At 44.4% G+C, this 21,365-nt stretch overlaps 1 protein-coding gene across 2 annotated transcripts in view; it reads left to right on the forward strand.

Moving 5' to 3' along the window:
- ST6GAL2 (ST6 beta-galactoside alpha-2,6-sialyltransferase 2) overlaps window positions 1-21,365 on the forward strand; it is a 58,856-nt gene that overhangs the window by 32,575 nt on the left and 4,916 nt on the right. For both annotated transcript variants that reach the window (XM_006055972.4, XM_006055971.4), the window contains exons 3-5: window positions 2,730-2,827; window positions 4,437-4,538; window positions 8,870-9,044. In XM_006055972.4, the coding sequence (XP_006056034.1) occupies window positions 2,730-2,827; window positions 4,437-4,538; window positions 8,870-9,044 (375 nt within the window). The remainder of the gene's footprint in view (window positions 1-2,729; window positions 2,828-4,436; window positions 4,539-8,869; window positions 9,045-21,365) is intronic.

The raw sequence follows: 21,365 nt of genomic DNA on the forward strand, positions 1-21,365 counted from the left end.
TGTTCTCAAGGTCAACGCGAAGTGGCTCTTGCCTGGAAATGTGTCCTCCAGAAATGACTGACTCTGTTCTCTTCTCCTGTCTCCTGTCTGATCCGTTCCTCTCCCTCTAAATGTGAATGGACAGTTCAGTTTTTAAGGCGATTATCTGGGAGAGGCACAGCCAGGCAAGATCCACCTGATGGACTCTCACAGCTCGTGCTCTGCACACTCCCCCTCCCATCTTGGTCCCTTCTGCTCCCTGACAGCTGGAGGAGGTTCAGTCTCTGTCCCTGTCTCTCTATGTCCTCCATGAAATTGACCTCTTAACTCTTCAAACTCATGCCACTTCCAGAAGAGTGAAGCTAGATTACGTTTCTGTGCCCTGTGCCTTGTCAAGTCCTTCTGAGGCTTAAAACACACCTCAGTGTAGAACAGGGTTTCCCTGGTGGCTTAGATGGTAAAGAATCCACCTGCAGTACAAGATACCAGAGTTTGATCTCTGGGTTGGGAAAAATCCCCTGGAGAAGGAAATGGCTACCCACTCCAGTATTCTTGCCTGGAGAATCCCATGGACAGAGAAGCCTGGTGGGTTACAGTCCATAGGATTGCAAAGAGTCAGACATGACTGAGCAACTAACACTTTCAGTGTAGAACACCAGCTTTTAAAAACTGGGGCATTTGCTGCAGTGATCGATTAATTTGAAGTTTCTACATAATCCGTTAGAAATGCACCCACTGCCTGGCCTCCTCAGTTTGTTCACCTTACCTCTAGATGGAGGCTGTGTTGAGGGGGCTTGGATTAGAGAGAGAACTGGTCCAGGAGTGCTAGCATCCTACCTCTGGCCCTGGTGCCCACCCTGATTACCTCTCAGTGCCTGGAGGCCACCCAACTTTTGCCCCAGGTCAGCAGTTCATAGAGTGTGTGACCTTGCACTTGGAGTCCCCGAGACCCTTTCAGGGGTTCACAAGGTGAAAACTATTTCCATTATAGTACTCACAGGTCCTTTTGGCTGTTGGCAGTTGAATAGGATGATGCAGGAGCAGCAGTGGATAAAACAGATGAAAGCAGTGGTACCCAATGGTACTAGCCTTCATGGAATGCTTTGCTGCCAAGCTTAACAGTAACAGGAAAGGGTGCCAGTTCCAAATATGGATGCCCTTGATTAAGCAGTAAAAATGATTGGTTTTATTATATTTCAGTCTTTGAAGTACATGTGTTTTTAAGACCAAATGGGAAATAACAATGAAAGCATTTCTGCAAACCAGCCCCCAGTGGAAAAGCACTCTTGTGATTGAGCTGTGAGTGGAACGAGCCCTTTTTATCACATAACACAGTTATACTTGAGACAGATGACTGATAGACAGATATACTTAATTTAGACTTGGACATTTGGCAGGTATTTTCTCAAAAAGGAAGTAAGTAAGCCTGTCACTTTTAGGAACATAACCAACAGTATTCATTGCCAGTGACAAAGCTTTCAACCATGAGCTTTGAAGCTTCCCAAACTTAAAAAGTGATGGTATCCATGGTGATATATATGATATTTGATACCTTATAATGAAACATAGATATTTGAAAGATCTGCATGACTTAATGAGCTGATAGTTTCCAAATGACCCTTATACAGTGTTACAAACTATATATGGGTGAATCATTTTTTTAAAACTTGAAATATAGTTGATGTACAATTTTGTGTTAGTTCCTGGTGTACATCAGAGTGATTCCGTTATACATACATATATTCTTTTTCAGAGTCATTTCCATTATAGGTTATTACAAGATATTGAGTATGGTTCCCTGTGCTATGCAGTAGGTCCTTATTGGTTATCTATTTTATATATAGTGCTGTCTGTCTGTTAATCTCAAACTCCTAATTGTCCCTTCCCTACTCATTTTCGCTTTGGTAACCATAAGCTTGTTTTCCATGTCTGTGAGTCTGTTTGTGTTTTATGAATAAGTTCATTTGTCATCATTTTTTAAGATTCCACATAAAAATATCATAGATTTGTCTTTTTATGTCTGACTTTCTTCACTTGGTATGATCTCTCAGTCCATCCGTGTTGCTGCTAATGTCATTTTTCATTCTTTTTTATGGCTGAGTAGCATTCCATTGTATAGATGTACCACATCGTTCTCTGTTCATCTGTTGGTGGGCACTCAGATTGCTTCTGTGTCTTGGCTGTTGTAAACAGTGCTTCTGTGAACACTGGGGTGCACGTATCTTTTCAAATTAGAGTTTTCTCTGACATATGCCCAGGAGTGAGATTGCTGGGTCATATGGTAGCTCTGGCTTTAGTTTTTTAAAGAACCTCCATACTGTTTTGAAACTGGAGAAAACCCATAGAAATTCCCTATAGCTGATTAACTGTGGTTTCAGCCCTGTTTCTAGGGAACACATGAGACTCCACAGAGCAGTCTAGATACACACACACATCTTGACATTTCCTGCACACATAAAGCATGTCCTTAAAGACTATGAATGCATACCAAGCATCTAAATATAACTTAGATGCTGTAGGACCACTTGTAATGGATTGATATGGTTTCATGTTTATTTGCCCCCAGCCAGGATCTCATTCTAAATAAACAGTATACCGAACAATGTGTGTGGAGAGGGGGAAGGAGTGTCTGAACTTTACTGGGGTCCAGTTTCAGGTATTAAAAGATTTGCTTTAAGATATTTTTCTAGATAATGCTGATTTTTATGCAGAGGCAAAAAAAAAGTCATTTTGTCACATGTGTCCCTCAGATTCTCATGATGCGGTTTTGAGGTTTAACTCTGCTCCTACACGTGGCTACGAGAAAGATGTCGGAAATAAAACCACCATCCGCATCATTAATTCCCAGGTAAGCTGGGTAGACTTTTCATGGATGTATGTTTTACAAGTAAATAGCTTAACTGGATGAATGAAGAGAAATCACCCAGCTCTCAATGACCATGATCTCAGGGTTTTGTAATAATAAAAAATTACTGAGAAAAAATGCAGAGACATGGGAATTCATGTGTGCTGTGAAGAGGGAAAAAAAGTAAATAAGATCAAAAGGAAAAATCAGAATCGAGGTAGAAATATATATAGGTAGCACACTGAGTTCTGAGAACTGTGAAAAAGGAAGTTAAACAGAATAAATCTGGGGTGGAGGGCAGAAAGACAAAGATACAGAATTCAAGAGGCAGCAGAACACCTCAGAAATTTCACTTTGTCATTGTCATTTGAAAATTTTAAAAAGGAAGATTCTTTTTTGTGTGTTCTTAAGAAGAATGTTTTCCAAAATTCATAACAAAATTATTCTCAGAACAAACCACAACAATTTCTAGCATTTCAAACTGTATGTAAAAAATGGAGTGATGAGAAATTTATAGTGAGTTTCTTACCGAACAAAAGGTGTGCGTTCTGCATCAGGCCCTGGGCTCGCAGCCTGAGAGAGAGGTGAGAGTCAGGCCCTGCTTCCTGAATGCAGAGACGCCACTGATTGAAGATTCCTCTTCTGTCTGACGACAGCTTTTCAAAGAGGAGAAGATAAGCTCCAGCAAATTAAGACACCTGTCACTGTGAGATACACCCTAACTTCAGAAATACTAAGATGTGAAGAAGAGTGTCTTAAAACTGAGACAAATCAATGCATCATTCCTCCCTCCCCACCCCACCACCAAACTCTAGTTTTAAAAAGGTGATGGGCAGATGAAATTGAAGGACTCACCCAGGGCCAGAGAGGGCCCCAGTCTCCAGATCTCTGGGCTCCATTTGTCCTGAGGCTGTTTGTCTCAGGGAGGCACCTGAAGATTCTGGTTCTTCTAAGTCTGCAGCTCGCCCTCAATGACCTGTGAAAGCCACTGAGGAAGAGGCTTTTGGGGTAGCCAAGGAGCCAGGGGATTCAATCCAGAGCTGGTATCTTTAGATGGGTCCATTGAGGGCTCTTTTCTTAAAAAAGGAAACTGCTCCCCCCTCCTTTCTCCAGATATTTTCTAAATTTCTAGTATGTAAAGCCTGCCTCTCTCCCTCCCCCAGAAAATCTGAGGAACATTTTTTTCCAATTCCTCTTTTAAATTTTCACTTCTTGGGCTTCTGTGGTGACTCAGTGGTAAAGAATCCACCTGCCAATGCAGGAGACACAGGTTCAATCCCTGGTCCAGGAAGATCCCACATCCTGCAGAGCAACTAAGCCCGTGCACCACAACTACTGAGCCTGTGCTCTAGAGCCTGGGAACTGCAGTTACTGAGCCCAAGTGCCGCAACTACTGAAGCCTGCATGCCCTAGAGCCTGTACTCTGCAACAAAAGAAGCCACCGCACTGAGAAGCCTGCACAACACAACTAGAGAAAAGCCTGCACAACAACCAAGACCCAGCACAGCCAAAAATAAATGAGATTATAAAAAACAAGTTTTCACCTTTTAAAAAATAGTAATTCTGAAGACCTAAGCCCTTGCTTTGCAGTGATTTTTGTATATATTTGCAGATTCTAACCAACCCCAGCTATCACTTCATGGACAGTGCATTGTATAAAGATGTCATCTTGGTGGCCTGGGACCCAGCTCCTTATTCTGCAAATCTTAACCTGGTGAGTATTTCCTTGGTGCCTTGACCCTTGCAGGTCAGACGATGCCTTTGACTGATACATAACAGGAAGAAGTCAGGGACTGAACTTGGACAGGCGGAATGAAACTGATCATAGGCGCTAATTAAATTCACATATGCTCATACTGTTTGACTCCCAGTTGCAGTAGCTCCATGGTGAGCATCAACCCTCTGACGATAAAGTGTTTTTGTTCTGGAGGACTTAAAAAAACAAAACGTACAACATCTAGATGCTAGGAAAGTCCTAGTCATACCGGAAATTGGACTGCTTACATGCTGGGTTTTTCCATTGTAGGATGATTACATCACCTTCCCATTTTTTAAAAGATATTTTGAAATAAATGGGAGGTTCTTGGTGGGACAGGCTAAGTTTTGTGACTCCACAACTCATTGAAATGGAGCCTGTCACAGGTTTTTCCTGAGTGTGCAGCTCTTTGGCTTCTGCCTCCAAACCTTCTTAATCTTATAGAGGATAAACAAGATTATTCAGTTCAGTTCAGTTACTCAGTCCTGCCTTTGTGACCCCTAGGGCACGCAGGCTTCCCTGTCCATCACCAACTCCCAGAGCCTACTCAAACTCATGTCCATCGCATCTGTGATGCCATCCAACCATCTCATCCTCTGTCGTCCCCTTCTCCTCCCGCCTTCGATCTTTCCCAGCATCAGGGTCTTTTCCAATGAGTTGGTTTGTCTCACCAGGTGGCCAAAGTAACAGAGTTACAGCTTCAGCATCAGTCCTTCCAATGAATATCCGGGGGAGGCGTGGGTCAGCAGTGGCCTGCTGCAGGGTCTGAGGCACTGAGTTCAGCAGTGCGTGCATGGAATCTTTTGAAGGAGGTCACCATTATCTTCATTACCTCCACCATAGTTTGGCCTCAGGTCAAGCAACAGGGAGGGAACACAGCCTCACCCAGCAACAGAAAATTGGATTAAAGATTTACTGAACATGGCCCCACCCATCAGAACAAGACCCAGTTTCCGCCTCAGACCTTCTCTCCTATCAGGAAGCTTCCATAAGCCTCTTATCCTCTCCATCAGAGGGCAGACAGAATGAAAACCAGAATCACAGTCAACTAACCAAACTGATCACATGGACCACAGCCTTGTCTAACTCAATGAAACTATGAGCCATGCTGTGTAGGGCCACCCAAGATGGACGGGTTGTGGTGGAGAGTTCTCACAAAATGTGGTCCACTGGAGAAGGGAATGGCAAACCACTTCAGTATTCTTGCCTTGAGAACCCCATGAGCAGTATAAAAAGGCAAAAAAAACAAGATTCTTGCCAGCCAGCAAAATATAAGGGAGTGGGCTTCCCAGGTGGCTCAGGGGTAAAGAATCCACCTGCCAATGCAGAAGACATGGGTTTGATCCCTAATCCCAGAAGATCCCACATGCCATGGAGCAACTAAGCCCATGTACCACAACTACTGAACTTGTGCTCTAGAGCCTGGGAGCCACAGCTACTGAGCCCATGTGCTGCAGCTACTGAAGCCCAAGTGACCTAGAGCCTGTGCTCCACAACAAGAGAAGCCACCTGGATGAGAAGCCCGAGCACCACAACTAGAGAGTAGCCCCTGCTCCCAGCAACTAGAGAAAGCCTGTGCATAACAACAAAGACCCAGCACAGCCAAAAGTAAGTTGTTGTTGCTCAGTCGCTAGGTCATGTCCAACTCTTTGCTACCCCATGAACTGCGGCACACCAGGCTTCTCTGTCCTTCACCATTTCCCAGAGTTTGCTCAGACTCATTTCTATTGAGTCAGTGGTGCCATCCAACCATCTCATTCTTTGCCACACCCTTCTCCTCCTGCCCTCAGTCTTTCCCAGCATCAGGGTCTTTTCCAATGAGTTGGGTCTTTTCCAATGAGTCAGCTCTTTATTTGAAAAAATACATATATAAGAGAATTACATTCACAACCTCTGTGCTTTGGGGAAGCCTGGCGTGGAAAGCCAGTCTACCTGTTTTGAAAGGGGGCTAGGAAGATGGGCTGCACTTTATCCCCATGAGCAATGCTGTAAGCTGTGCCACTGGCTGTGGACTTGTTCTCCGTGACCCCAGAGGATGCCAGCTTCCTCTGATGAAGATGAGAACAGATTTCAGCCCTACCAGGGGGTAACTTTCCAAAAGAGCTGCCCATGGTGGACTGTCCCTCTGGAAGAAGCATTCTGTCACCGTGCATTCTGAGACAGAGGCTGGACACACACCTATTCTCACCCAGGAGTGCACATCAGCATCTCCTGAAGTCTTATCCTGCACATCTCCAAAGCCCCTTCCCAGGAATCTGGCTGTATCCAGCCTCCACCTGTGATTTTGAGAGAGCTCTCTAATCAATTCTCACACACACCATCTACCGAGAACCAGGATCAAGTGGGTGTTTGCACATGTCAGCTTCCTTCCAGTCTGAGGGTCTGTGGTTTTAAGTTCTGACAGCTTTCTTGCTGGTTTGGACCCATGAGAGTCTCTGGCTGTGGGCCTTGTTTCCTCCTGATTTGGAAGCTTCCCAGCTCAGGGCATGAGCTGTCTGATCGATGGACACGGGCAGTGACTGTGCCACTCTTGGGAGGCCAGGCTCTGCTTCTGCTCCATAAGGGTCTGGAGGAGGTGGCAAAGACCCTTCAGCTTCTCTCTTACTGCCCCCGGGGTTTGGGGGCCACAGTTCAAATTATTCTTCTCAAAATGTTTAAAGCCACAGACCACGTTCAACCAGGGACTGTTAATGTAGGATTGTAATGCAAGCCCAGGCTTCCTTGGTGGCTCAGAAGGTAAAAAATCCGCATGCAATGCAGGAAACCCAAGTTTGATCCCTGGGTTGGGATGATCTGGAGGAGGGGATGGCTACCCACTCCAGGATTCTTGCCTGGAGAATCCCATGGACAGAGGAACCTGGCAGGCACGGTCCATGGGGCCACCAAGTATCAGACACCACTGAACGGAAACACCAGTACTTTTGCCTGAGGTGTCTGTTTGAAGGCATGGTGGTCAGCCTGATGAGCCCCTCCCCACACACCTTCTCCAAACCCCACTTCCTGGTGGCACCTGAGATGCTTCTGAAGACTTTTTAAAAATCAACCTTAGTGTGTATGTTTTCATATAATTGTTGTTGTTCAGTCGCTAAGCTGTGTGCAACTCATTGCCACCCAATGGAGTGCATGGGTGAGCTCATCTTCTGATGTCTTATCTTTAAGACTTTTCATGCCCTTCATGGGATTCTTGAGGCAAGAATACTGGGACAGATTGCCATTCCCTTCTCTAGTGGACCACATTTTGTCAGAAGTCTCTACTATGACCCATCGGTTTTGGGTGGCCATGATGGCATGGCTCATAGCTTCATTGAGTTACATAAGCCCCTCCACCAAATCCCTCCATGAAGAGGTTTCATGCAATCATTTATGTGTAATCTTTGTACATGTGTGTGTTGCTGGGCAGTGGGCTGCAGTCTATGGGGTTGCTAGGAGTCGGACACAACTGAGCGACTTCACTTTCCCTTTTCACTTTCATGCATTAGAGAAGGAAATGGCAACCCACTCCAGTGTTCTTGCCTGGAGATGGGGGAGCCTGGTGGGCTGCCATCTATGGGGTCACACAGAGTCAAACATGACTGAAGTGACTTAGCGGCAGCAGCAGCAGCAAATGTATACAGTCCTGTATTCAGCACCACAATGAAGGAACAGAATCTCCCCATCATTGCAGAGAGTCCTGTGTGTCACTCATTCACCTCCCAGACCTGGTCCCAACCCCAGGCAACAGCTGACATGTTTTTGCACTAGAGATTAGATTGGGAAAGCATATTTCTGAAATACAGTGATTGAAACCATGGCCATGGGCCATCTGGCCCTGTTTTTTGTTTTTGTTTTTTTTCCCTTCTTTTTTTTTTTTTTTTGTTTTTCTTTACTTCTTTTTTGTTTGTTTGCCTCTGTTTTTGTAAATAAAGTTTTATTGAAACACAGCCACATATTGTACCATCTGTGGCTGCTCTCCATGTAAGTATACAGTGGAGCCCAGGAGTTGTAGCAGAGACCCCATGGCCCCAAAGCCTAATCTCTTTTACTACCTGGCCCCTTCTAGAAAAGTCTGCTGACCCTGCTCTAGCCCTTCTCCCTCCTTTTACTAAAGAATAATCACCAGTCCCGCATGCTGGACCTCAGCCCCTATACTCACTCACCCCTCATCCAGTGTAGAAGTGCCTAGAGAAGGGGCATCCTAACCCCCCCTCCCAACCTGGTCCTCAGCCTCTAAATACCCACAACCCCAGCACTGCCCGGTTTCCTTTTCACAGTGTGGACCTCTGCCTTGACTGTGTGTTTTTTTCTTTTAGTGGTACAAGAAGCCAGATTACAACCTGTTCACACCTTATGTTCAGCATCGTCAGAGAAACCCGAACCAGCCATTTTACATTCTTCACCCCAAGTTTATCTGGCAGCTTTGGGACATCATCCAGGAGAACACGAAGGAGAAGATCCAGCCCAACCCACCGTCCTCTGGCTTTATCGGTATGTGGCTATCACGTTGGGTGAGTAGCAGCAGGTGTAGGTTCATGCTAAGTGAAGGTACATCCATGCTATATAAGAGCATCTAGAGGGTGTCTTTAGAGGGAAGATAGATTCACTAAAAAGAGTGCAAAGACTCTGTTTCAGTTTCTACGGGTGAGTAAGAAACTACCTCAACATTCCAAGATCTGAAATGAACTGTTTCATTTTCTCTCTTGATGGAGTGTGTCAGGAAGGGCCCAGCTGGGTGACCCCTTTGTTCCAAACTCATGGAGTCACTTGTGGGCATTCAGCTGCCCCATGGGGTGACCTTGCTCCCCCTGTTGGGCCCATCTGCTGGGATGCCTGGGGGGTTGCGGCTCAGCTGGCCTGGTGACCATGTGCCTGTAGGTGGTGGCCTCATGGTAATTGGACTCTTGATGGAAGCTCAGGGCTCCTGGCAGGTGTTCCAGTGACAGGAAGTGGAAGCAGGCTTTCTCAGGGCAGAAGCCCAAGGACACTCTGTGGGTCACAGACGTCAGAGGCCCCCCAGACTCAAGGGGTGGAGACCTCAGGGCCACTCAGGACCACCACCACTCGCATGCACATTGATGTGGGGCCAGGTCGAGGATGGGAGTTCGTGGCCACTGGACCACCCTCCGGGGGTTGCAAGGTCACCAGTGGGTCTGGGCTTTGAGTAGCAGGATTCTCAGGCTGAGCACCACTCTCTCCACAAGATAGTGGACTTCATGTAACAAGGGCATCACACTTGGCCTAGTGTATTGTTTGCACTCAGATTTTCATCCTCAAATGTGGTCTTAACCATTTCTTTTCCCATGTTTCAGCCTCTTGTCCTGTTATTGTCTTGGTGGTACCTGAATAGGGTGATATTAAGAAAGACCTTAGCTCCCCTTGGCATATGAAAGCTGCAGTGGAAACACAGGATAGGAATTTTGTCCATAAAACACTGATAGCAGTCTCTACCCTAGTATTAATGAATATACAACCTGCACTGGGCTGCACAGGTGGTAACCATGACTAAAGGAATGTTTATGGAAGTGACGTGGGTTGGTCAGCAATACAGGCCCAAGAAGCATGCAAAGTGAGGCTTGTGGGTTTAGAGCAGTTTTGAGGTATTATGATAATATGAAATATTTTATGCAGAACTCAAGACAAAATTCATGACTGCATGTTATTTTCCTTAAGCAGAGCTCCCGCACCCATTTTATGTCATGCCTTTGATGCACTTTGTTTCCAAGGCACTTTGTCAGATTCTAAGGTTTTTTTTTTTTTAATATTTATTTATTTATGTTTAGCTGAGCTGGGTCTTCATTGCTGTGTGCAGGTTTTCTCTAGTTGTGGAAAGAGGGGATACTTTCTAGTTGTGGTGTGCAAGCTGCTCATTCCAGTGGCTTCTCTTGTTGTGGCACACGGGCTTAGTTGCCCTGCGACATGTGGGATCTTCCTGGACCAGGGATCGAACCTGTGTCTCTTGCATTGGCAGGTGGATTCTTAGCCACTGTGCCACCAGGGACGTCCATGTTATGTTTTATTTTTTCTGTGAGTGAACGATTACTCTGGGTATTCTGCTAGGAGACACTGCAAAATTCCCAGAGCAAAGGGTACAGATACGTAATTATATTATAACCACAAGTGGCAGGTTCAGTTCAGTTCAGTTCAGTCTCTCAGTCATGTCCGACTCTTTGCAACCCCATGAATTGCAGCACACCAGGCCTCCCTGTCCATCACCAACTCCCAGAGTTCACTCAGACTCACGTCCATCAAGTCAGTGATGCCATCCAGCCATCTCATCCTCTGTCGTCCCCTTCTCTTGCCCCCAATCCTTCCCAGCATCAGAATCTTTTCCAATGAGTCAACTCTTCGCATGAGGTGGCCAAAGTACTGGAGTTTCAGCTTTAGCATCATTCCTTCCAAAGAAATCCCAGGGCTGATCTCCTTCAGAATAGACTGGTTGGATCTCCTTGCAGTCCAAGGGACTCTCAAGAGTCTTCTCCAACACCACAGTTCAAAAGCATCAATTCTTCAGTGCTCAGCCTTCTTCACAGTCCAACTCTCACATCCATACATGACCACAGGAAAAACCATAGCCTTGACTAGACAGACCTTTGTTGGCAAAGTAATGGCAGGTTAGATACAGTAATCCAAGCTACCAAATAAGGATTCTGGAGCTCCAGTATGAGTGGAACAAACTACAAAGTGTCAGTCTTAGGCGCAGACATCTGGGATTAGAATAGGTCAGAAAAACCAGGGTGGACTATGATTTGTCTTTCGTGTGGTGTCACGGAATCCTGCTGACCTAGGGAAGAACGTGAAACAGGATGGAATGATGCTGAGACAGCATAATGGGACGTGGCCATCCAATCAAGTCTCCCTGGGAATTCCTGTGGCGGAAATCTGATCACAGCAAGAGCTTGGGAGCACAGTGGGGGCTCTCAGACACACTTACTACCGATATGAAGTTTGAAAGTTTCCTCTGACATAGTCATAGCTGGGGAACAACATTTCCGTGTGTTTTTGCTGTTGAAAGAAATCCTACCACTTGTGGCCAGCTTCCTTTCACAGCTATGTGCTGAGCATTTAGAGTTTTCAGGGACACTGCTTGCCTGTGTGGCTTCTTTTCCAGGATGAGGGGATTGCAGTTGGGGGTCATTTCAGGAGTGGGGGCTGGGCTGAACGACAGTCCTCTGATGTCACTGGCTTTCCAATTGCAGGCGAGTCACTTGCTCCTGTGAATGTCCTCACGGTCCTGGGAGAAAGGAGAGTCATAGCAACACCTTTTTATGGGGCCAGTTCACACCTGTGGTCATTTTCTAGCTCCGTCCTGTCCAGGCTGGCAGCTCTTAGGCACCGGTGGCTGCTCAAGTGTAAGTTTATTAGGATTAAACAGGAGGAAAATCTCTCCCTCGGTGCTTGAGCCCCATTTCAGGCTCTTAAAATCCTGTGTTCCCAGTGGCTATGGCCCTGGGCAGTGTGGATGGAGACCGTCTTCACCACAGGGAAAGTTACGAAGGACAGCAGGAAGAAAAGGAACTTTTGGAGGAGCAACCAGTTCCTACTGGACACTGTGCTTTGTGGGCAGGGACCTCTCTGATGGAAGACATTTGATGTTATCCATCATATTGATGAATTGTTACTACATCCACGTGTCAATTCTAATACATACTATCATTTATTCTATACGTGAACATGCAGACTTTTCTTCCCTTTAAACTATTTCCTTAAGATAAATTCCCAGGTGTATATAAGTGCTGAGGAGAGGGTATGGTATGTTGATCACGTTGGAAGTACCAACTTACTGCCTTTTCCCTGACTTCTGACCAAAGGCCATATTTGTGCTTCCGGGTCACAGAAGGACATCCTTATGTGTGTCAGAGATGTACTCTGTGTACCATCCCCTTGTCCAGAGCAGCAGCAAAGAGATGCTTACCCCTCATGCATGGCACATGTATTATTTTTAAAAAAAGAGTAGAATTTTTTTTAGCTATACTAAAGGAACATTTCATGCAAAGACGGGCTCAATAAAGGACAGAAATGGTATGGACCTAACAGAAGCAGAAGATTTTAAGAAGAGATGGCAAGAATACACAGAAGAACTATACAAAAAAGATCTTCACGACCCAGATAATCACGATGGTGTGCTCACTGACCTAGAGCCAGACATCCTGGAATGTGAAGTCAAGTGGGTCTTAGAAAGCATCACTACGAACAAAGCTAGTGGAGGTGATAGAATTCCAGTTGAGCTATTCCAAATCCTGAAAGATGATGCTGTGAAAGTGCTGCACTCAATATGCCAGCAAATTTGGAAAACTCAGCAGTGGCCACAGGACTGGAAAATGTCTGTTTTCATTCCAATCCCAAAGAAAGGCAATGACAAAGAATGCTCAAACTACTGCACAATTGCACTTATCTCACACACTAGTAAAGTAATGCTCAAAATTCTCCAAGCCAGGCTTCAGCAATATGTGAACCGTGAACTTCCTGATGTTCAAGCTGGTTTTATTTTTTTTTTTTTCAAGCTGGTTTTAGAAAAGGCAGAGGAACCAGAGATCAAATTGCCAACATCCGCTGGATCATGGAAAAAGCAAGAGAGTTCCAGAAAAACATCTATTTCTGCTTTATTGACTATGCCAAAGACTTTGACTGTGTGGATCACAATAAACTGTGGAAAATTCTGAAAGAGATGGGAATACCAGACCACCTGATCTGCCTCTTGAGAAATTTGTATGTAGGTCAGGAAGCAACAGTTAGAACTGGACATAGAACAACAGACTGGTTCCAAATAGGAAAAGGAGTATGTCAAGGCTGTATATTGTCACTCTGCTTATTTAACTTTTGTGCAGAGTACATCATGAGAAATGCTGGGCTGGAAGAAGCACAAGCTGGAATCAAGATTGCTGGGAGAAATATCAATAACCTCAGATATGCAGATGACACCACCCTTATGGTAGAAAGTTAAGAGGAACTCAAAAGCCTCTTAATGAAAGTGAAAGTGGAGAGTGAAAAATTTGGCTTAAAGCTCAACATTCAGAAAACGAAGATCATGGCATCCGGTCCCATCACTTCATGGGAAATAGATGGGGAAACAGTGGAAACAGTGTCAGACTTTATTTTGGGGGGCTCCAAAATCACTGCAGATGGTGACTGCAGCCATGAAATTAAAAGATGCTTACTCCTTGGAAGAAAAGTTATGACCAACCTAGATAGCATATTCAAAAGCAGAGACATTACTTTGCCAACAAAGGTCCGTCTGGTCAAGGCTATGGTTTTTCCTGTGGTCATGTATGGATGTGAGAGTTGGACTGTGAAGAAGGCTGAGCGCTGAAGAATTGATGCTTTTGAACTGTGGTATTGGGAGAAGACTCTTGAGAGTCCCTTGGACTGCAAGGAGATCCAACCAGTCCATTCTGAAGGAGATCAGCCCTGGGATTTCTTTGGGAGGAATGATGCTAAAGCTGAAACTCCAGTACTTTGGCCACCTGATTCGAAGAACTGACTCATTGGAAAAGACTCTGATGCTGGGAGGGATTGGGCGCAAGAGGAGAAGGGGACAACAGAGGATGAGATGGCTGGATGGCATCACTGACTCGATAGACGTGAGTCTGAGTGAACTCCGGAAGTTGGTGATGGACAGAGAGGGCTGGCGTGCTGCGATTCATGGGGTCACAAAGAGTCGGACACGACTGAGAGACTGATCTGATCTGATCTGATCTGATACGTGTATCTGGGCTTCCCTGGTGGCTCAGTGGTAAAGAATCTGCCTGTCAATGCAGGAGACCTGGGTTCGATCCCTGGGTCAGGAAGATCCCCTGGAGAAGGAAATGGCAACCCACTCCAGTATGCTTGTCCATGGCCCATGGACAGAGGAGCCTGGTGGGCTACAATCCATGGGGTAACAAAGAGTCAGACACGACTGAGGGACAAAACAACATACACATATCCCCTCCCTGTTGGTTCTTCCTCCCACCTGCTCTCCATCCCACTGTTCTCGGTCATCACAGAGCACCAACCTGAGTTTTTTCTGCTTTATATTTTTTTTAATTAAAAAGAAGTAACATAGGACATCCCTGGTGGTCCAGTGATGAAGACTTTGCCTTCCAATGTAGGGGGTATGCTTTCAATCCCACATGCCACGTGGCAAAAAAAAAAAAAAAAAACACACACACACACATAAAACAGAAGCAATATTGTAACAAATTCAATAAGGACTTTAAAAATGATCCACATTAAAAAAAACTCTTTTTTTATAAAAAGAAATAGCATACATCCTGGGGATGTATGGGACCCCACTCCAGTACTCTTGCCTGGAAAATCCCATGGATGGAGGAGCCTGGTGGCCTGCAGTCCATGGGGTCGCTAGGAGTCGGACGACTGAGCGACCTCACTTTCACTTTTCACTTTCATGCATTGGAGAAGGAAATGGCAACCCACTCCAGTGTTCTTGCCTGGAGAATCTCAGGGACGGGGGAGCCTGGTGGGCTGCTGTCTATGGGGTCGCAGAGTCCGGACACGACTAAAGTGACTTAGCAGCAGCAGCAGCAGCAGCAGCACACATCCAGGTAATTTGGATGCTCCACAGGACCCGTTTCTTTGGAACATTTGTTCCACAGTGTCAGGACCCTTCAGTCCACTGGGAGCCACTTGTTCACATGGCAAGAACATCTCTCTTTTTCATCCCTGTCTGGATGCTGGAGGCCTTCTCTCATTACCTGGTACTGGGAGGTGGTTCTGACAGCACTGAGGCCTTCCTAGGGAATGGAGAGTCATTTCCTAGGAAATCCATGGTTTCCACATTGCCTTCATACACACTGATTGTTGTGTGGGAGGCGTGTGAGTTCATCCGGAGTCCTGAAGCCTGGCTGGATGGTTCTGCCGTCTGATGTAGGAGGCCCTCCAGCTTCACCCCCGGGGGTTTCGGGCTGAGCATCATCAGGCAGACTGGCCTGCTGCACCAGCCTGACCAGCACTAATAGGGGACTTGCTTTCATTGTACAAACCACCAACACCCCCTCACACCTTTTGAAAAGGCAGCCTCAATTGTTTATAGCATAAGTACTATTTCTAGACTTCAGAGATGCAAACGCTGTAATTTCAGGCTATTGAATATACAGGCAAGAATAATATGCTTAAAAACAAGTCATAACTTCATTTCTTTTCCACTTTATTTTGCATTCAGGACTCTAATTTTCCAATATATCATCCAAACTCAGATGGTAACACAAAATAATAACACGTTAACTCAAAATAATAAGCCGCTTAACATCTCATACATGACTGTGTAAAACCAATCATTATTATGTCGACGAGGAACAACTTTTTCATTTCCCTATAAACAGTGAATCTCGAATGTATGTTACCATCAAATAATACAATATAAATGGGCTAAAAAATTGATTTTCAAGTATTATTCATGCATTACATGATTTTACTTAATATAGTACATGCTTGTTAAATTATTATTTTATTACATGAAATGCAAATTTCCAAACCACTTTTTTTTACAATTTAAGTAACTCATTTTGTTGAGCTGCTATTGTGAATATTGTCTTTGATATTTTTTTAAATTAATTTTTATTGGAGTATAGTTGCTTTATGGCCTGTTAGTTTCTACCATACAACAAAGTGAATCAGCTATACGTATACATATATCCCCTCTTTTTTTGATTTCCTTCCCATTTCCTTCCCATTCACCACAGTTCCCTGTGTTACACAATAGGTTCTCATTAGTTATCTATTTTATAAATAGTATCAATAGTATATATATTCCAATTCCCCAATTCATCTCATCCCCATAGAAACCACATTTTAATTACAGATATCTTCTGGAAATGTCACTTAAAATGTCATTTTTGCTCTTTCAGTAATCTTAAGTAGTTTTCATAATTTTCCATCTTATGATGAATTTATGGAGAAACCACAGAATAGCTACTACATTTCCATTAGACCAGCACATTCAATACCCTTAACTTTTCACCCTCACCCCTCATTCAGAAACATGTTTTGCAGGGTTTATTGGATATTCTCAGAAATTTCTCATTTGAATTATGTTCAAGTATTACCTAAAATTGATGAGAGCCTGTATTTTTCCCATCACTTGCATTAGGTTCTATTTATGTCCATAGCTTATTTTGCCCCATGTTAAAAAGATACACTCATCAAGGAGAAAATCCTATTATTGTTAACAATTTGGGGTATCATTTTAAATATTTTGCCAGGTGCAAAGTAAGATAATTTGGTGTGATCACAATTAAAGTCTAAATGATTAAGTTCTGTTAGACTCTAACACATCAAACACATCTATGTATCTGCAAAGTAGAGGTTTGGGTTTCTTTTTCTTTTTTTTTTTTTGGTTGTACTGGGCTGGGTCTTTGTTGCAGGGTGTGGGCTCTCTAGTTGTGGAGTGGGCTTAGTTGCTTATGTGGACTCTTAGTTCCCCATGCAGGTGCTGAACCAGCGTCCCCTGCATTGGAAGGCAGATTGTCAACCACTGGACACCAGAGGAGCCCCAAAAGTAGAGTCTTTTTAGGAGAAAATTGTTTATTCAGAATTTGTGGTCATCTGAACATTACATGCAAACATGCAGGTGGAAGTTTGCTTTTTATCCAGGCTTTGGAAAAATAAATAAGTGTACACACTGCTTGTTAAGCTGAGTCATAGACTATGACTTTTTATTAAGACCAGTGGAAATGCTTTTTAATTGGTTAGATAATTATATTGAATTATACAATATTTTAAAACCTGTAATTTGGCAGATGAATGGCTCTTGAGTCATAATTGCCCATAAAAAGTTGCACTTTTTTTTCTTCAGATGAATCCCTACTCATTTGTAAAACTTGGCCAAAAAACTTAACATGAATTATGTTCAAAGATTTTTAGGAACTGGCTGCATGCCCATTTGATTGGTTTGGAAAAATACATTAAAAAGTGTCTAAATATTGATCCACTTATCAAAAAGTCTGGCTCCACACTGAAAGCAGTAAAATTTTATTAGTGCTGAAAGCAGTTCCTTTTGGATAGTCCATAAACGAAATTATGTAACATAAAAGTTCCTTAAGTGATTTTTCTAAAAATTCTTTACTGAATAAGATAGCATGAGATGATTTGTATTCATTTTTGCTCTTGGGGTAATCCTGAACAGTCCTAAGAAAGGAAATGAAAAAAAAATTTTTTTAGTGTAGCCAGATGTGAATTCCCCATATGGGTCTGACTTGGGGGAATGATGAGGAATAATGTGATGCTGTGAGTTTATACATACAGGGTATCTGTGCAGACAGGCTGCAGCCCCGCTGGCCTGCCTGTTGACCACCAGGGACTCCTGCCTGCAGGGTTGACCCTTGGCTGGCTTCTGGGAGCCCGGGTTTGGGGAGACCCTCCCTTCTGGCAGGGTGGGTCACTGTGCCCAGATGCTCATGCAGCAGTGGGGCCTCTTCCCAGCACCTGCATCCTTCTGGAGTCTGGACAGTGTGAGCCAGGTTTGTAATAAATCACTGACTCTCTGCTGGGTCCTGTAGGTCCCTCTGGAAAGTCATCAAACCCAGAGGCAGGCTGGGGAACTCAGACCTGGTCCCTCATCAGCATAGCGCAGAGAAAATGTCTGTGGCCCACGTGTTGTTGGTGTTGACGTCACCATGGTGATAGAGCAGCATCACCGCAGGTCAGAAGAGATGCTGCCGGCAGTGCAGGCATTTGTCTCAGACCATAGTGAAGACACTCTCTTCAGTCATCCTCAGGATGGTAGGTCATGGGCCTGCTGCCTGTTTTTTAATGTAAACATTCGTTCTTTAGTTTAGTTTACTTTTTTTTTTTTAAGATTTATGTATTTATTTTTTGGCTGTGTTGGGTCTTCTAGTAGGGTCTTCAGGCTTTTCCTAGTTGCAACAAGCAGGGGCTAGTCTCTAGTTGTGGCACTCGGGCTTCTCATTGCAGTGGCTTCTCTTGTTGCGGCTCATAGGCTTTAGAGAACAGGCTCAATAGTTGTGGCGCACAGGCTTAGTTGCCCCACGGTATGTGGGATCTTCCTGGACCAGGAATCGAACCTGTGTCCCCTACATTGGCAGGCAGATTCTTAACCACTAGACCACCAGGGTAGACCCTACATTTTTTTTCTTAAAGAAACTTTTTATAAATCCCAGTCCTCAGCCTGTGCCCAGTTGAATACAGAGTGAGTTTAACTGAAGAGGCTTCCAACAGTCCTTAACAGCCTGGTCCCTCCCAGTGTGGTCCCAACCCCACCTCCTGCGGTCTTTCCTCCTCACACCCCATCTCCCAACTCTAGCCCTGAGCTGTGCCAGGGCTGGCACACACTCCAGACATCATGGTCCACCCACTTCCTCTTTGCAACACATGCAGAAATTTCATTTCAGGATTTTGTGTGTGGCTAAGTACTCTAAACTCCTAGGAAAAGTGATGTGCAGATTTAACCACATTTAATAGTGATGTTCAATATTTATTATATGGCAGAGTTTAAATTTAAACTCAAATTTATGTGTAATATAGGGTTGGTAAATTAAAAAGCAGAGTATACATATGCTAAATGAAATGACCATGATGTCTGAAAAATTTTTGAATAATTAAAAATATTCTCCACTTGGTTTTCTAAATCTTGCCCACACTTCACATGTACCCTACAAGTTGCAAACTGATTTTTCCCTCCCTTTGAAGGTGTTGCCCTGACGATTTGATATCACCGCTACAACTGCCTGTCATTTAAACACTTGGGGCAGAATCGGCTCTAACTTAAATTTTAGAATGCTCTGGACCAAGGCTCATGGTTACAGGAACTCACAAGTTCATATGTGTGTGTGTGTGTGTGTTAGTCGTTCAGTCATGGCTGACTCTTTTGTGACCCTGTGGACTACAGCCAGGCTCCCCTGTCCATGGAATTCTTTAGGCAAGAATACTGCAATGGGTTGCTATTCCCTTCTCCAGGGGATCTTCCAGACCCAGGGATTGAACCTGGGTCTCCTGCATTGGAGGAGGATTGTTTACCACATGAGCCACCAGGGAAGCAAGTTCATACAAGAACACAAAATGAGATGCAAAAACCAGGAGGAAGAATGCAGATAACTCAAGATAAGGACCCCACTTCCTAAACCTCTGTCGGCCTTCAGTTGGGATGGCCATGAAATACCTAGCAAATTTCTGAAGCTCTAAGAGTTGTTTTAAAATATATTTATATATGAAGGCACTGGTCCTTGGTTCTCTCTGGCTCTACCTGGATCTGGGTCACACTGGGAGGCTCATGGAAGGGGGAGAGGAGGAGGGAGCCAGCGGAGCTGGGAGGAAGGAGGGGGACTGAGCTGGGACTTGATGTTTCCACATAGCTCTTGGGAACAGCTTGATTTCCTAGAAGCAGACCTGAAGAATCTCGGTGTCTCTTGTAAGGAGCCGAGTTTACTCACAGCCGCAAGCAGCTTCATGGCTGTAAAAGCACGTCCTGATGTCTTCTGAACAGGACACCAGGGCCTCTCTGTCATCCTGTCTCCCCTCCCCCTCCCCCCAGGTGGTGCCTACAGATTCAGCCCTCAGCCCCCCAGGAACCTTTCTCTGCATCCCCAAGCCCTTCCCACTGCTCCCCCAGGCCCTTGTGCTGGACTTTCCCCAGTTGTGAGCATTTTCATGCTGCAAACACAGTTGATTACTTAGAAATATGCTTGTCCTCTGCAGACCAGCCTTGTCTGTAACAGGAACTCACTGTGTGATTTCATGTCTTTTTCATAACAAGGATTATCCTTTCCTAAAAGGGAGAAGGAAATGGCAACCTAATCCAGTATTCTTGCCTAGAGAATCCCATGGACCAAGGAGCCTGGCAGGCTACAGTCCATAGGGTCGCAGAATCAGACATGACTTAGCACACACACATACATTATTTTAAGTTTAAAAGGTGTTACTACATCGCTTCTCGCCCTTTCAGCTAAGATCAAATGTAAAGAGTGTTAACAGAGGTGATGGGGAAAATAACAGAGCTCGGAAAATAACGCTTTTTAGCATAGATCCAGATGAGACTTCCTCTTATGATGATGCAGTTTTATAGCTATTTGAAATATTAAAAATATAAAAGAAATCAAAGAAAGTAATATGGATAGTTCCAGTGAGAAAAACACTGTTAATATGAATCTTGATCTGTGTCTCCATCTCTTTCCTTTTAATGATTTTATAATAAATTTTTTTTTCACATTACACTCATTTCTTTGTTACATCACAATCCTCCTGTTGTAAATCAGGTGGATCTGGGTGTGGAATGAGATAGTATATTTGGACTTGGGGATGCAGATCTGGCCCCAACTGTCCTCTGCTTAAGTTTGATTGCTTGGTCTTTTCTTCTCTCATTCCCGGGTCCCCAGTGGTCAGCTGGATGGGTGAATGTGTAATAGCATCGTGTCTTAGCACGGCCCCAGTCCCCAGACCTCACACAAGCCACTCACTGGAAGCTAGAGTCACAAGGTGGGCTGACAAGGCAGGGGGCACAGAGCAGGTATCTCCTGCCTTAACTGTGACCCTCCACCCCATCTAAAGATGTCCCCCCCCATTACTTCTCCTTAAGAAAGTAGGTCGTATAGGACTCAAGGAACTCAAACCAAGACTCTTTGACAACCTAGAAGGGTGGGATGGGAAGGAAGGTGGGAGAGAAGTTCAAGAGGGAGGGAACATATATATATTTATGGCTGACTCATGTTGATGTTGAGCAGAAACCAACAGAATTCTGTAAAGCAAATTATCCTTCATTTAAAAAATAAATTTAAAATTTTAAAAAAGAAAGTAGGTCATATAGTCATTCAACAAACATGGATCCTTAACTCTCCACCAATACTGTGCATGCCACTAATG

This window comes from Bubalus bubalis, chromosome 12 (genome assembly GCF_019923935.1).
Source record: "Bubalus bubalis isolate 160015118507 breed Murrah chromosome 12, NDDB_SH_1, whole genome shotgun sequence".
Lineage (NCBI taxonomy): Eukaryota > Metazoa > Chordata > Mammalia > Artiodactyla > Bovidae > Bubalus > Bubalus bubalis.